Below are 16980 nucleotides of genomic sequence, written 5' to 3'. Positions count from 1 at the left end.
GTAGCTCTATAAATATACAGTTTTTAAGACCATAAACTATTCTTAAACACTTTCATATAGCGTAAAGAGAATCTTCAGCTTGTAAATATTATCTGACATTAGCAATCTGTTAAAGATGAATTCATCACTAATTATTAAAGACTAACACATTACTAAATCACTAGATGTTTTTTCAGTGTTGTGTTTCATCATAGCTTTTAATTTAGCCCTGAATATTTTGAGAAATCTGAAGTTAATGATGCATTTAGCCAAAGTTTGTTTAGTCTTTAAAGTTAAAATTTCATACAACCCAAACTATTTAAGTTTGTAAAACTCAACCCAGTCAGTAAGTCATATAAAAAATGCTACTGAGATTTCAAACACTGGTTAAAAAGAGCTAAATTACAGCCCAAATGTCAAAATGTCTCAATCTCCGATATTGTAATTGAAACCCCAATGACTTCACTTAACAGTTGAAAGTTGGAAAAAGAGACAATAATAGTTAATATAGAGATCTATTTATACATTTATAACTCACTGGCAGAGGAAAAATGTAAAAAAAAGAAGCAAATGTTTGGTATGAATTACAAATTGCATACAGATTGCAGAAGGTTTTATATTTTGACAGTGCTGATACTCCTATCTGTCTGCTGGCTCAGTTAAATGTGAAAATTATTTAAAATTTATTTATTCCTGCCAATCTGGGCTAAATGCAGGCACCTCTTTCATGTTTACAACCATATGACAAAGTGTAGATGTTTACAAAACTGTCCCTTTTTAACCAAATTAGGTTTGATTTTGGCCTAAAATGTCCACGGCCAGTTTAGATATCATTAAGACATATTTTTTACTCAAAAAAACTACCAATAAAACAAAAATATCTGATATTTCTTTCCTAATCTTTACATCATTTGGAGATAAATGAATAAAAGGTTGAATACTGCATTTTAAAAAACATTATTCTAGTCACCGTTTGACCCAAAGACTTTATTTAAAAACTGCTCATCGTCATCGATAACCAGTTTGTGGATCTGTGCCTACCGTGAGCGACGCTCCTGCAGTGTGCTGAAGCCTGCGAAGGACTGGCTCCGTATGATGCCATTGGGCCCGCCGGGGGAGTGGGTGCCGGCCGCCATGATCTCCGGGACACGAGATGACACCCCTGGAGAAGAGACGAACGCAGAAATTCATTTTCAAACAAATGCGCCGCCAACATCCGGACACAACAATGAAGACCTTTAAGGAGAGGGTCAGCGTGAGCCCCAGTTATTCGTCAGGGAGGTTAATCACGGAGCATTGTGGAAGGCCGCAGCTCCGGTTAGACACTGCTGGTGATGTTTGCCGCGTGCGATGCGGATGAGCAGCATTCAGCGCCTGTGCTGACACGTTCCCGACTCCTTTGCCCCATTTGTCACCACAGAGCATAGTTCAGCTGTTACTGTTGCACCTCAGGCAGGCGTCACAGCAGACGTCTTCAGTCACTTTTCAACACGTGCGCAAACATTTCACATCTGATCTAAGAGCTGGACTTTCCTAAACCTGCAGTTCATCAGGCTGATATGAGTTTACGGAGCATTCACGCCTCACTCCAAACCTGCCGCTACAAACCGTTTTCTTCATTTAAGAGTCTAAAAACGGCTCCTCTTGGAGTTAAGACATCTTTTATCACTCCGGCTATATTTACCTACAGCAGTCTGTCAGATTTCGACCTTTTTTTTTTTCCTCTCCTAAAGCTGGAGAAAGCAGCGTGACTGACATGGGCACTTGGGAAGCGAGCTGAAAATAGACGGAGAAACAGCCAAATATAGCTGTCGGATAATGATGTGGCAAAGATCAAGAGCCTAAAGGGAGGAATCTACTGAGGCAACTGCATCAAATCTTCATTGGAGAGACGGTTTTTGCTTAAATTGTTCTGTTTGAGAGACAGCAGGTGAATATTTTTAAATGGTTTGGAGCAGAATCAGGATTGAAGGTTTAGAAAAGTACCAGAGTTTTCCTGTTTTTTAGGCCACAAGAATAGAAAGTCAATTAAAGGCCTTGAATTCCTTAAAGGCAGTGATCTCCAATCCCGGTCCTCGAAGGCCACTATCCTGCATGTTTTCCTTGTTTTTCTGCTCCAACACACCTGATTTGAATCAGTGGGTGATTAACAGGCTTCTGCAGAACATGAAGAGGTGATTTAACCACTGAATCAGATGTGTTGGAGCAGAAAAACAAGGAAAACATGCAGGATAGTGGCCCTCCAGGACCAGGATTGGGAACCCCTGCTTAAAGAAATACATTTCGCCCACCACCTTTCATGCCAGAGTTTCAAACTAGAATCATTTTGTGCTGTAAAATGAGTAAGTTGTAGCCACTTTGGAGTGAATTACGTTAAAAACATTCTCATGCAAGATGTTGCTTCGCCTCCGACGGCGGGCAATAAAGATTGAATGAAATAACTGAGATCTCTTATAAAAAGTATATTTTTTGCCAACTCAGTGGTCAGAATGCTTATAGGAACTGCTGGGGATGGATATTTGCTGCTTGAAAGGCAATCGGTCCCTCATATGGAAAAGAAATTGATCATTTCAACATTTCAGTTCAAAAAGATCAAACTTTGGAAAAAGTAACTACATGTCGATGGCTGACTCATTTGCAAGAGTAAGTGTAATTGTGTTCGATCTGCACCAACAAAACTGTAAAATATCTGATTTTTCAGAAATGGAAACCCTTGTTCTGAAGGTTTCTGGTGATTTCCTGGAAATAATCATAAATCAGGAGCCACCGTGTGTATGCAAGTGGGACAGGAAGCAGTTTTCACTTGTGTCAAATTGATAAATTATGTGCAATTTTGACGGAAATTATCTGTAAAGATTAGCATTGCGACTTCTTACAGAAAACCACACTGATGCACATTTATACATCATCGTTGCCATCAGATTTTTGTAGATGTTGAGCAAGAATGTGATGTAACCCAAAGAACGAAATGGAAAATTTGTCAAATCAGATTAAACCTGAAAAAACACGACGAACAATCAGGTCTCCTTTGAGTCCTGACACAGGGTAGAAAAGTCACCCAGTGGTCTTACCAGTTCAACAACTTTGCAAACAATGAGGCAGGAAAAACCACCAGAGCGTTCAGGATTTTGGTGTCATTCTGTTTGTGGAACCTTGTGTGTTTCAACATACCCTAATCTGTCTTCTTTTTGTGTTTCCGGAGGACAAAAACACTAACTCTGAGGGAAGTGAGTCATGTTGTTGTGATAATGCAGGCAAACACGTAAGTACACCATATATCATCACATCATTTAGTCAGAGTGGCAGACAGACTGGAACACAAAGACTCGGCACTGGGGGGCCCAGGAGAACCAAGCTTCTTGTTTTTCAGCGGCAGAACAAAAGACTCCGAACTGATACTGACCCAGCTAATAATAGCAGCCTGATCACTTAAACCCAGAGGACCCGGAGTGGCTGTGACTCATCAAACGAACCGTCACGATCAATGGTTGGATAAATGTTTTTTTGCGTGTTGAACTGCCAAATCAGGTGGAGCTAAAAAAGGGTTGTTTTGTTCTAAAGATAAAGCTGTACAAATCCATATGTTCAATAAGAAAATAGATTAAATTACAGCATAAGGAGACAAAAATGTAAAATAAATAACCATAAACAGAGTGGCCTCTACCTCACTACAAACTATATAACTGTATATAAGTTAGATAGTTCCACAGTGAAATGCATATTTTGCTTAATATCGTCTCTTTGAAGCATCTTTTATTGGTCATGTCATAAAGTATCTTTACCAATGTTTCTCTGTAAAGATCCCGTTTCAGGTCTTACAGCTTTCTTTTCTCAAAAACTTCAGTAAGGATCGTTTCTCAAAAATATTAACTCGGAAAGCCAAGTTGTCATGTATCAGTGTGGCTCCTGAATAATGGAGCAAGAGGCTGGACCCTCATTTGTCAAAGTGGCGATGTTTTGCCCTCTAATTTTTGACTTAAATACATCCATTAATCAATCAATCCATCCATCTGTTTATTTATTTTCTATCACTGAACCCAGACATCCCTCTCCCCAGTGACACTCCAGCTTCTCCTGAGGGATCCGGAGGTGTTCCCGGGCCGGAGAGGATATAAGATCATTCCAGTGAGTTCTGGATATGTCCCAGGGTCTACCTCCCAGTGAGTTGTGCCCAGAAAACCTCAGCTGACTTCCTTTGTGACGAAGGAGCAGCCACTTTACTCTGAGCTTCCCCCCAGAGCGACAGAGCTCCTCGTTCTTCCAGCCACGATCCATATCTCATGATCAAAGACGATGGCTGGAACATGGGCAGGAGCAGTAAATCGAGAGCTTCACCTTTCGGCTCAGCTCCTTCTTCACCACGACTGACAGGAGCAACGCCCTCATTTCTGCAAACGAGGCCCTGATCCATCACTCAGTCTCCTGCTCCATCCTATCAGCGCACGTGAACAAAACATGCAGAACTTCTTGAGGCAAAGACTCATCTCCAACCTGGAGGGAGAATCCCACAGTTTTCTGGTTGACCTAAACACTTGATATCAAACATATGAAGTTTCAAATTAATTCAAAATGTACATATTTTAGTTGCTTCTATAAATTGAATATATAAAAAAAACAATGGCTGAACTCTGGACAACCTCCAAACTTTGAACTGGTTCAGTCCAATTTAGCCAGTAGCTTACACTGCTAGCCTAGAGCTCATTAGTCAGACAGCATTGAGCTGTGGTGATGTCTTAAAACCAAGCTGCTCTTTATAGATATATATAAATCAGACAAAATACAGTGAAAAACTTAGATATCACACTTTTTAGGAGCACAAGATATCCCTACAATCGTTCACCTGCCCGACACACATGGCATTTTTGGCTTTTAATATATAAAAGATTAAATTGGAGCAACGTAAGTCTGGTTATTGATCTGCATTAAGCCATGACTGGTTTAAAAAAATAAATCAATTAAACCAGTATTCAAGCTGGGCTAAAACTCAGGTCCTGTGAACTGTGCACTGCATATCCCCCAACACTAAACAGCCACAGGTTTAGTTTGGTGAGCTGGTACTTATGTTTGTATATTCAGGCACCTATGGTCACATCATCAAATGATTCACAGACAGTCTCTGCTAAGATGGCATGACTGCCCTCCTCTAACCACCGTTTACAACTGAGAGCAGCAACCCGCTCTTCTTCTCTGCAGTGTTCAACAACACATTTTCTTTCTCTGACTTTCTGACTCGATCCCCTAACAGAAAAGTGGTGTGTGGGAAATGATGGTACAGCTAGTTACCCAATGCACTTTGGGCAAAAAACAGTACATGATGGACACTGTTCAGAGCACTTCTAGTCATTTCTTTCCTTTTTCCTGCATGTTTGTCGGGACCAAAACAAGAGTAAATGTAGACACTTGAAAACAATCTCTGTACGCAGCGATGCCAGATCAAATTATCGCTTCAGTTTCAGGTCCTTTCTGAACCCTTGTGTTCCCAAATGGCACACACAGCTCATACGGGGTAAAAAAGGACGATTTCCTGTCGTCACACAACACACAAAACTATTAAACCACACACAGCCAAACGGAAGAAAACGCTTCATTTAGTTCATTGGAGATTGTGTTTGGCCTACATTCATTTTCAGGGACTCGCCCAGGCTCTAAAACGTGCTACTTTATAAAAAGATAATCATCTTTACCCCCAGAAACAAAGATAATATCTTTGTTATAAATATAGCTCATCATGTGCTCCTGTGAGCACATCTTCTGCAAGAGACGTTTGGTTTTTTTCTTGGTGTTTGTAGCAGCTGAACCAAAAGTTTTTCTTTTCTCCCGACAAATAGATGAATTCTTGATCTGTTACTATTTATATTTTCCTCTTTATTAATCGTTCATGAAGACAGAATTAAATATTTATTCAAAGTGAGATAGACTTTTCCCACCTTTCTTTCAGCAGATGACACAAAGAATTTGCCAAACGTTCATGCCCTCAGACCTTTCCCAGCACCAATCCCTTTCAAAGCAAACTCCACTTTTAAAATTAATGTTTCCACAAAAGGCGGAGCAAACACGATTCCTCACCACTCAGTCATCTTTAGCTGCATCTTAATATCCTTCCAGGGGAGAACAACAACGCCCACTTCCAGTTCAGTGTCATTTATTATCAGCTGTTGTCGGTCAATTCACTGGTCTTTTCTCTCATGGTCCTCTGAGCGTGTGTGATTAACTTTTTCTTTTATTTTCTTAGCATTAGATGGATCAGTATGCTGAGCTGCAGCCTGGCAGGAGCGGGCAAATGACAAATATGCAATTAGCAAATGGGAGACGGCAGGAGATAGGAAGGCACCTGGTGCAAGATCAATTTGCTGTTTGTTCTCTCTGAGGTCGGTGTGTGTTAATGCATTAGTCCTGCCCTTGACGGTGTCCGTGTGTGCTTGAAGATGCTGAGTATCGTGAAAGAAAAGAGCACCCTGGATAAGGTGATAGGGGGGGGAATTAATCGACCTGTGAGAAGGAAGGAAGGAAAGCCCCTGATCTGAGCTGAATATGATGAAGGTTGAATCTCATTTCGTCCCTTTCCACTTCCCTTCTGCGGCGTGTTCATATGGGGGGTGGGGAGATCTGTCCTTTGAGTGGTGACGGCCCTTTAAATAGTCATTTTTCATGAACCCCCTTCAGACAAAGGAATCTAAGCTGCAACAGCAGGAAACCTCACAAATGAAAGCATTCTGTCCAATAAAAACAGTTTTTGACACAAGAACCATTGCTAACGTCTAATTTGTTATATTCTGACACATTACATTTGGTATTACTGTTGATTTTTCTTGAAACGAAAAATAATAAAATATCACCGTCTACTGCTGACTGTTCATGTAAAAGATGTTGGTAACAGCTGATGGTCTGCTGGCTTCTTGAAGCCATTTAATGGAATATTTTAATTATCATTATTTAATGGACCTCTTAGAAAGTAAACTTTAGATATATTGAAAAACTAGGGATGTCCCAAGCCAATTGCAAGTATCGAATCAAAGTACAGATCGTAGTATTTTTCATTTATTGGTATCCGGTCGGCAGCTGTATTATAATACAGCAGCTGTTGTGATGTACTGTGCCGACATGTCTGTGGTATGGAAGTATTTTAAAATAAAAAATGAGAGCAGTTTAGTAGTCACTTGCAATTTGGGTATTTTTAAATGGTAGTAGCGATTCAACACCACTAATTTAATGAGACAACTAAAATCCAAACACTTGGTTAAGAACACAAAGTTTACCCAGCTAATGTAAAGCTAATACGGCTAAGCTCGACACGTTAGAGGACTCTAAAGAGAAGAGACAAGTTCTTACAGAACGAGGGACTGAATCCTTGAAGCAACCCTTCAAAGAAAGCTTGTTTTTAATATAAATATCCATCATTATTAACCTTTACTTCAGACCCATCGGTCCAAATCTTAAAATAAAAAGACCAAACATAGAATTGTAAAATACAACAGATAAAATGCAATACATATGAATATAAAATTTCATAAAAGGCACAGCTCTTTTGGCTTGAACAATGGTTCCAGTTTCCAGAAGCCTGAAGATCTCGTCTTATTTAGTGTTCTTACAGTCAAAGTTTTTATAATTATGTTTCTGCATAAAGTAAAAGGGCATATTAATTTGTACACAGAAAGAATGAAAAGTTGGAGCATTACTTGAGACAAACATTTGGCTCGAATCTGTCCATCTTGGAAATTTAAGCAATGCATCCTAAAAAGCCACCTGGAGTTTTATCCATTTTATCTTTCCTGTAATTCCTTTAATTTGACCTGAACATGAATTTGTGACGTACTGTATTTGTCACAAGGTTTAACTGTGTAGGTGTTAACATTCCTGCAGGACCTTCGTAAAGCAGCTAATATTCCAGCACTTTTTTTGTTTTACTTTTGCTCCTTCATTCAGTCACATCTCCATCTCATTGTTACCAAATTTGTGAAAAGATGCTCAGCATCACCATCACAACATTTCCCTCCTTTTCTTTTCAGCCAGTTTCCCACAGAGCTCTCCATTCATGCCTGAAAGTCTGAACTGAGGTGACTCAGACTTCTTAAAATTGATTTTTTACAAAACACTTCTCCCACAAAGGTCCTTTCCTTGGCGACAGCGTGACTCACTTCCCTCATTCTTCCCCTTCTTCGTCTCGCTTTGTTCCCGATTTCACTCCTCATCCTTCTGTCATTTTATTGTAAATTCACAGGCTGTCACTGTACAGACACAGGTGGACTAATTTAGTGAACTGAAGATTTAAGTTTCACTCAGATAAAATCACTTCATTCCAGATGAACTGAGGTTTCTGAATGGAAGCAAAGTCTTTGATTCTGCTGTTATTATGGACCTGAGAATAAATTGATTGTAAAACCCAAAAACACAGTTTCATGCAAAGAAAATAAAAATAATCCCTGATGGGACGAACCCAGTCTGAAGCCTTTAACCACAGAAGAAACAACACAGGAGAAAATTGAGAAATGCATGAATTAGAGAGGAAATTTTATACAAAACAGACTGCAGCCTGAAGTCAGCACCATTCAGAATCCTCACTGTATGTAAACAAACCCTGCTGTGCCGCTGAATGATTCACACTAATAATCACACTAACTGCTCTGAGTGTTTGAACATTAATGCACAAAACACACACTCAGCTGACAGCCACCAGCTCACTGTCATCCAGACACACACACCTCAACAGCTACCTCTCTTCAGAGAGGGTGTTCGTGTACGAGTGTGTGTGGAGGGGGGAGAAAACAAAAATGAGTATCGGCTTGCAGCGCATGTTAACAAGAGAAGCTTAATTCTTAATGCCTGTATAAATTAGCCTCACCATGGCAACAGTAGACAAAATGGGATGGAGAGCGTTACGTAAAACAACACTTAGGAGCCAGCCGAAGAGAAGTAGGACACACGCCCTCGATGTTACTCGGACGGGGCTTTTTAAAACCTTCATTATCGTCCACCAATGTCCCTGTGTGTTCATTTCTGTCTGTTAGCAAAATAACTTTACAAACCACTGGACGTATTTTAATGAAACTCTCAGAAAGTAATCAACGGATGTACGTCCGCAACCGAATAACTTTTGGAGTCAATCCCATTTAAGATGGCCTCCACAGCCAACTGAACCTACAGAACATAAAGTTAGCTATAACTTAGTCAGTTTTATGGATATAAAGCTTAAACTCGTTGTAGTAGCTGAGACTCATCCTCAACACATTCTCTGAGCACCATCACATCTTGCAAGATCTCACAATATCGCATGAAAGCGTGCAGAACATCTTTTACAAGGTTTGACCAAAACGCCATAACGCTGTCTCTTCTCAGGATGAGATGATTTTAGTTTAAATCTCTGCCATGAAAGGCGTTCTGCAATATGCATTCCTTCGAGGACTGCTAGGCTTTTAATTAGGAAATAAGTGTTTTATTTCATCTCTGTTCTCCTCTTTTACCGATGCTGTGTTGAAAAGTCATAAAAAGTTGAACTAAGTTGTTTTTCAGCATCTTTCCTTTTAATTTATTTAATGTAAAAGATGGGGCTGTATAAGTAAGGGAAAAAATTAGAACAGATGGAAAAACGATAATGAAAGGTTTTATGCAAAACAGGAGAAGGGTATAAAAATGTGTAGCTGTAAAAGGAGAGAGAAATATGTCATTTTTGGAGCGGGACAAAAAAAGATTAGAGGGGTGATAATTGTTTTTGTAAAAACTGGAAATGAAGCGATAAGTTTCAACACATCCAGCAAGTTTCATGAGCGTGTTTGTGTGCACTGGTTCAGAGAGGAACTGCTTCTGAAGCTTAAACTGAGGCTAAATAACCCTAAACCTGCCAGCTTTCACCCAGAACATACTGAACTGTTTCCTTCTCGCTGCTCCTGTAGAGAAGACAGCGTCAGACACCAAGAAACTAAATGGAAACTTACCTACAGTAAGCACATCAACCTGTCATGGTTTCCCAAAACACTTGAGTCCATCTAAGTCCAGCATCTTTAATTAAATAACACACAGCCCGAAAATTCAACCAGTCCAGATTGGATTTTCTGCATGCGTGCTGCACAGACTTATTCATTTCGGCGTAACGGTCGCTCTGTTCTAATCCTTCTTTCGTCACACACCAACCTGCAGGCAATCTTAGACAGAACAGGTTTAAAAACCAAATGTTTCCCCTGCAGGTAAAGAATGAGACACTGACAAATCTGCACATAATCACAAGCACAGTTCTGATCCTGAGGAGCCACCGGAGCAGAGCCACCGAGCTGTATGCAAATGTGAATGTACCCTCCAGAGCAGAACGCTTGTGATATTGCTTCTTAATTACATTCAGGATTTTCTCATTTATATCTGTTTTTCAAGAGCCAGGGAGCATCATTACGTTGAGAAAAAGTATGAGTTCTTCCTGTGGACGGAGGTTTTCTTCATCTTTACTCAAAGAGCTGCTCCTAAATTGTTGAAAAGCAGGAGAAAAAAAACACCTTATGATGACAGCTCAGAGCAGGAAAAAGTCAGAGTTTTATTTTTTTCCTCTACTTTAAACAACAATATAACTCTTGCAGCACAGATGTAAGATGCAGGAAATTAAAGCATTGAGCTAATAAATCACTGCAGAGCAATAACCAACAAACCAATTACAACGGAGTGTTTCTTAATCTAATGAGTCAGATATCAGCCTCAGAAGATGTAAACAAAGGAGAAAGTAAATGATTTAAAATCGTCTGCCTCGATCTTCATGTGATGTGAAACTTGGAAGTAAAACGGCAATCAGAAGTCACCTCAGAGTGCTGCTGCTGTGCCTGCCTGCCAAGTTTGGATGCTTAGACCAGATTCATGGCTCTATTTCTGTTATACTGTGCTCTCAACCTGTGCGACTTAAAGTTTATTATCCTTTTTTTGGGGACCACCCTAACTGTGTGCTGCCATATTTATTTAAAAAGAGGCTCTGAAGATGAAGAGGTGAGTCAAAACCACAAGCAAAAGAAGAAAAATATAACGGACACTTGTTTTGAGGAAAAAATGTGCAGAGATTTGCTACCATTATCCAGATTTTACCCCTTGCGGACAACAAGGACACAAAAACTCAAATTTCTGGTGGAAAATCACTCAAACTTATCGACAATGAGTAAGTAAAAATAAAAAAAAGCAACTCTGTTAACTTCCGCTGTCCAAAACTGAAGCCAAAATGTCAATTATTTGGTGATGCCATGTTGTATTTTTGGAGCCAGAGCCTTTGGACTGTGTGGGGCTGTACCCTCGATATGACAGCCTCCCCTACGCCCCCAAACGCCACGCTGTCAAACTGTCAATCACTGTGCACCATGATACTTCTCTTTAAGCCTCAAATAACTAACTGAAACTAAAAGTAATTTTAAAAAATGGATATTTGAATATACGTTACGTTACGTTTTAGTCAGGGAATTGTCCTATTCCTTTACATGGAGGGGCGGGACTTAATAACTGCACTGCAGCCAGAAACTAGGGGGCGCTCATCTGTTGTGGCTTCAATGTCCAGCTTCCTGTCCTGTGTCTAGTTATACCTAGATGCTCCAACTTCTTATCTTTTTTTTGTCCTCCGACCCAACAGTTAAATCAAATATTATCACCACCTATTAGGCAGGAGGGTAGCTGTAGACCAGGGGTTTCCAATCCTGGTCCTCGAGGGCCACCATCCTGCATGTCTTACTTGTTTCTCTGCTCCAACACACCTGATTTGAATCAGTGTGTCATTAACAGGCTTCTGTAGAACATGAAGAGGTCATTTAACCATTGAATCAGGTGTGTTAGAGCAGAAAAACAAGGAAAACATGGAGGACAGTGGCCCTGAGGACCAGGACTGGAGACCCCTGCTGTAGACAATGAAGTAAAAAGTGGCCGTGGATCAGAAAATAATAGGAATATGAGCGCGTGAACGCCAAACAGCTTACACACATGGATACAGGTGTGCATGTATGTTAATTGTCGGTAATCATTCATCTTCTTACTTTACTTCAGGTCAAAATACTTATGATTTAGTATTAAAAGTCAATAATGCAAACAGTAACAAAGCATCTTATATTCAATGTTGCATAGTAATAATAAAATCAGCAGCCCTGTCATGAGAAAAATGCTCTTCCTTGAACAAAAAGAAACCACATTGCAATTTTAAAACATTGTTCATAATCAAAATGTTATGTCCAGACAATTTAAAATAATCTTTGCCTTGTTACTAGTTCGTAAAAAGCATCCTCTTGTTGACGGAGAGAGAAGACGGTGTTGTAAACAACAATCCAGTAACTGAAGAGATCTCTATCACCTGTAGATGTAAAAACATTTTCACCCTCCGACTGACTTCAGTGACAGAAACACAAGCAGCAAAGGACAGTAAGAGAATTTCAGCAGGCCCTGTGTGGCGCAGGCGTTCAGGGTGTTTGTGTCTCTGACTGTAAGACGTTTTTTTAAACAAGTGGAAGAATATTTCAGAATTCACACAGATGTTTGACAAGAACAAGAACGGGTCCGATGACCCAGTTCACAAGTTGAGCACAAAAGCTGCACAACAGGCTCGCAACATAAAATATTAAGGCGGTTTTCTTCTCCGCAGCTTTTTATTCTGTCAGAAAAGCACCTGCCGAGGAGATCTTCATCCCAACACCTTTTCAAAAACTACACACGACGACGGCTCGATAAAACAATTTTACAGCCGCAAAAAGGACAACACTTATCGACGGCACGCAAGGTTAGAGCAAACTGCTCCTTAAAGGAAAAAAATAAACAAAGCTTTTTGTTGTTTGTTGTGATAATTTTACTGCTATTCGGAGAAAAAGACACAGCTCGAACCAATTCAGCTTTCAAGTTTCTGCCTTTGTGATTAACTGCTTAAAAACCTTCTCAGTTCATCAGATCGAAATGCATCTTTAATCCCCTCTGAGTATGTTTATACTTGTAGTTAAACCGCTTGGGTTATGATTATCTTCAACGTGTTATTAGCACTAAAAAAAAAAAAAATCTGCCTGATGCCTTTCAGCAAACCTTTTAGCGACACGTTAAGAAAAAAAGCCCAATTTTCCAAAACACCAACTTTGAAATGTTTTTCTTCACTCGTGTTTCAGTCTATTGAAATCTTCCCAGAGTAAAAATAATCCATCTGCCGGGAATCCTGACCCAGATAGACAGTTCCCAGTTTTTCCCCACAGAGATTAGTTTACCAAATCAACGACTATAGCTTTTTAGGGTCAACATTAAACCAGTTCAGACTGTGTAGACGGTAATGGGAATCAGCAGACAGTCGGTTCAGTCGGTTTTACAGTTTATTGTGAAACAAAAAGGGGTTTTAATCAAAACTTCTTCTGTGCATTTATAAATGCTTTCGATAGACTAGAACAATATTTTCCTAAGTGGTGAAAGGATGAGTGTTTCAGACACGATTGCACTGATTTAATCTGGATTTATTTACTCATATTTACCTCCATCCAAACAACTACAAGCTGACCCTTTAACCCTTTAACAAAAGCCAAAACTCATTTCTCTCCACCTCAGTGGCATCTTCCAGTTCAAAGAGCCTTTGCAGTGACCCTACTGGGTGTGTAAGAGTGTCCAGACTTCCCCCTCTTATCGTAAAGATGTGATTATAGTCACTCGGTTCTAATTATAGGTTATCTGTATCCTCATGGGGCAGAGAAAAATGAAGCCCGGACTACGGAGTGGCATTTAAATGGACAGATGACCAGATTAAGTCAGGCGTGTCTGGACTGAGGTTACATTCAGGCAGCTGTCGTTGACATTTCAACAATGGAGCGCGGCGTGTAATCACTTTAGAGAACGGTAAGTCACACCGTTGAATGCACCGTCCAAATAATGGCCTCCACGATCGTTTTACATTTACGCACAAGACGGCACACGGCAAACCAACGGCAGCAGAAAGAACTGACTGAAAGACGCATGAATTTAATCTTTTTCTTGCCTACATTCCTGTCTGATCTAACTCTTAGCAGCAGTTATTAGAAGCTGAAACAAAAAGACACGCTCACATCAGCAAATCTGTTTCATTTGGATGTCAAATACAAGGAAATTCCTGGACACCAAATGAGGCGTTTTAGGTCATTCAGGAGCGGTTAATAATTCTCTTTGGTGCAGACTTTAATACTTTAAAAACAGAAATATAACCAGCTAGTATAACGCTGCAGTCGGCTGTTTGGTACATATGCAAGTAATTGAAAACAGCAGAACAATAAGAAGCAACAAAAAGAAGATTTTCTTTACTGAGAGTATTTATGTGTCATTAGCTGGGTTATTGTTTTTTTTAAAGTAAATTCTAACACTGTTTTAAGAAATGTTATATGAATGACAAATTTCAGACAAAAAATGTCTACATTTGTGAAAAGACCTGCTTTGGGTGTTTTTTTTAAATAATTATGGAGAATACAAGATGGAAAAGCCTTTTTGTAAATCAACAACAAATCAGATTTTCATTCAGACCAGACTGATGAGCTAACAGCTAGTCAGAGCGGGGCCAAGACCAAAATGTGTTGCTGTTGTTTTAAAACAGGTACAGCCTTAAAATAATTCATAGCGGTTCATGAGAACACAGTTTAAAAATCCTTAACATCACTGTCATTTCACATTACATGGTTATTTATGGGGATTTCTGGGGTTATTTGCAAACAGAAATGATAACAGCTAGCTGTAGCACTTCTGGTGCTGCCCGGAGCCCTTCAGAAATATCCAAACCTTTCTGCTGAAATAACAATGTTATTATCAGCAGCGTGAAGGTTTAGGAAAAAGGGGTTGACATTAATCGATATAAAACTGTTGAGATTAAAGTTGTTTCGGTCTCATCTCCACTCAGACTGAAATGCTATCTGCAACAGGTAAGATATTGATTGCTTGTAACCTCCTGGGTGGTTAATATATGTATCTGCAGCTTCTGACACTCATAGCTTTCATCATTAAGTGGCAATGAAATAAAATTCAATGATTGTGCCAAGGAATGACTAGAAAGTCTTCTGTATGTATTATTTTTATAGTTGCTAGCTTATTAATTTAGTCAGAATTAAACTATTTATTCAAATTGAGGTAATTCAAAGAGCCATCTACAACAGTTGTTTATAACCTTTCTACATAACTTCACGTCAAAAGATCTGAACTACCCCTTTAAGATGACAAATATTTAGCTACACACTTGTTTCCCAAAACAATAATTACAAAACACTCGTCAGACGTCAGTGATTTGTTTGCCTCTCATTCGGCCATCTTTCTATTTTTGCAAATGCATCTTTGTTTGTTACCATGTGAAATGGACTGTATGCTTCCTAACACTATGAAGTTTACTTTGTTCGCTTTAATGTGCTTAATACGGGTTTTCTTTTTAGCATTTTTTCTGAAACTGGTCTATAATTGGTTTGGCAGACAAAAAACTGATGTCCAAGACGATTCAAGAAGCCCTAAAATGAATGAAATGAATGAAATTCTCATTAATACATGTTTTTAAACCATAAATGTGTTCGGGAACACATTTACTCTTCTCTTTGCCCAACTCCATCGACATGTTAAACATTTGTTCAGCATGAGAACCTGCTGACTCAACTCCTTTGTTCATTATTAGTGACTGATAGAAAATGACCACCTTTGCTGCAGCGCTGGAATGCAGCTACCACACAAACAGGACAGCGCCGGTTCCTTCAGCTTCGTTGGTTATTTTTAGCGTGAAAAAACAACATTCTCCTCACTGATAGCGGCTACTGTGATAACACCGCTTCATACAGCTTAAATCAGCATGAAATAGAAAACAAAATACCCAGCCTGCTGCAACGGTGTAGCAGCCAAGTAAATATAAACCCCCAGACATTCATGCATCCTTTGCTTTCTGGTTATATTTATTTTATTAGATGTGCACTTCACACCATCAAACAAGTAACTCATTCAACACTGGGTGCCATTTACCAGCCGGTCATGGTGGATTTATGTTCCTCTCACTTCTCCTTGATGAAAGCATTACCATAATGTTAACAGCAGAATAACAAGTGACCAAGCTGCTCGATGAAAGAGAAAAACCAAAGTTTTCTTTTGCAGGTGCACATTACTGCTAACGAGATTGTTAAGCTGCTTGGAGTAGAAACTCTGCAGGGAGAAGGGCACAGAGGAGCTACGGCAGAAATCTCAAGACTCTCCAAACTCAAGCATGCATGAAGCATTAGGCTGCAAATTAAAAATTGCACAACTGAGAGACACACCGACTCAAGAGTCCTTAATGGTGGAAGAAGCATTTTAAGAAGTCCTGTGTGAAGGTCACCTGCCACCTTCATATACACTCCCCAGCCACTTTATTAGGTACGCCTTGCTAGTACTCCTTTTGTCTTCAGAACTGCCTTAATTATTCATGACACAGATTCAACAAGTTGTTGGAAACATTCCTCTGAGATTCTGGTCCATACTGACATGATGGCGTCACACAGCTGCAGGTCCACGATGTGACTCTCCTGCTCCAAAACATCCCAAAGGTGCTGGATTGGACTGAGATCTGGTGGCTGTGGAGGCCACTGGGGTTCAGGGAATGAAGACTCATAAGAGCAGGCAACGTTTTTCCAGTCTCTTAGTGTCCGGTTTTAGTGCGCCAGCTTCAGTTTCCTGTTCTTAGCTGACAGGAGTGTCACCCGGTGAGGTCTGCTGCTGCTGTGGCCCATCTGCTTCAAGGTTGCTGTGTGTTCAGAGATGGTTTTCTGCTGACCTTCGTTTGTAACGAGTGGTCATTTGAGCTGCTGTTGCCTTTCTGTCATCTCAAACCAGTCTGCCCATTCTCCTCTGACATTAACAAAGTTTTTTTTTACTGGATGTTTTCTCTTTTTTTGGACCGTTCTCTGTAAACCCTAGAGATGGTTGTAAAAATCCCAGCAGATCAGCAGTTTCTGAAATACTCAGACCAGCCAGTTGGCACCAACAACCACGCCCAGGGGTGGAAATTAGCACCCGCCACCCGCCAAATGCGGGTAAATATTTGAAGTGGCGGGTGAATTTGATCAACACACA

General features: G+C 39.9%; 1 protein-coding gene across 4 annotated transcripts in view; it reads right to left on the bottom strand.

The window, feature by feature from the left end:
- The window catches only part of ripor2 (RHO family interacting cell polarization regulator 2), a 57006-nt gene that overhangs the window by 19803 nt on the left and 20223 nt on the right, over positions 1–16980 (bottom strand). For 3 of the 4 annotated variants that reach the window (XM_017423721.3, XM_017423753.3, XM_017423738.3), the window contains exon 2: positions 1021–1141. In XM_017423721.3, the coding sequence (XP_017279210.1) occupies positions 1021–1141 (121 nt within the window). Of the gene's footprint in view, positions 1–1020; positions 1142–1215; positions 1430–16980 lie in introns of those variants that run through there. The other variant, XM_017423744.3, reaches the window with a different exon arrangement.

Source organism: Kryptolebias marmoratus, linkage group LG5, assembly GCF_001649575.2.
Source record: "Kryptolebias marmoratus isolate JLee-2015 linkage group LG5, ASM164957v2, whole genome shotgun sequence".
NCBI lineage: Eukaryota > Metazoa > Chordata > Actinopteri > Cyprinodontiformes > Rivulidae > Kryptolebias > Kryptolebias marmoratus.
Note: the sequence above shows the minus strand (reverse complement) of the source record. Positions and strands in the feature narration are given on the sequence as shown.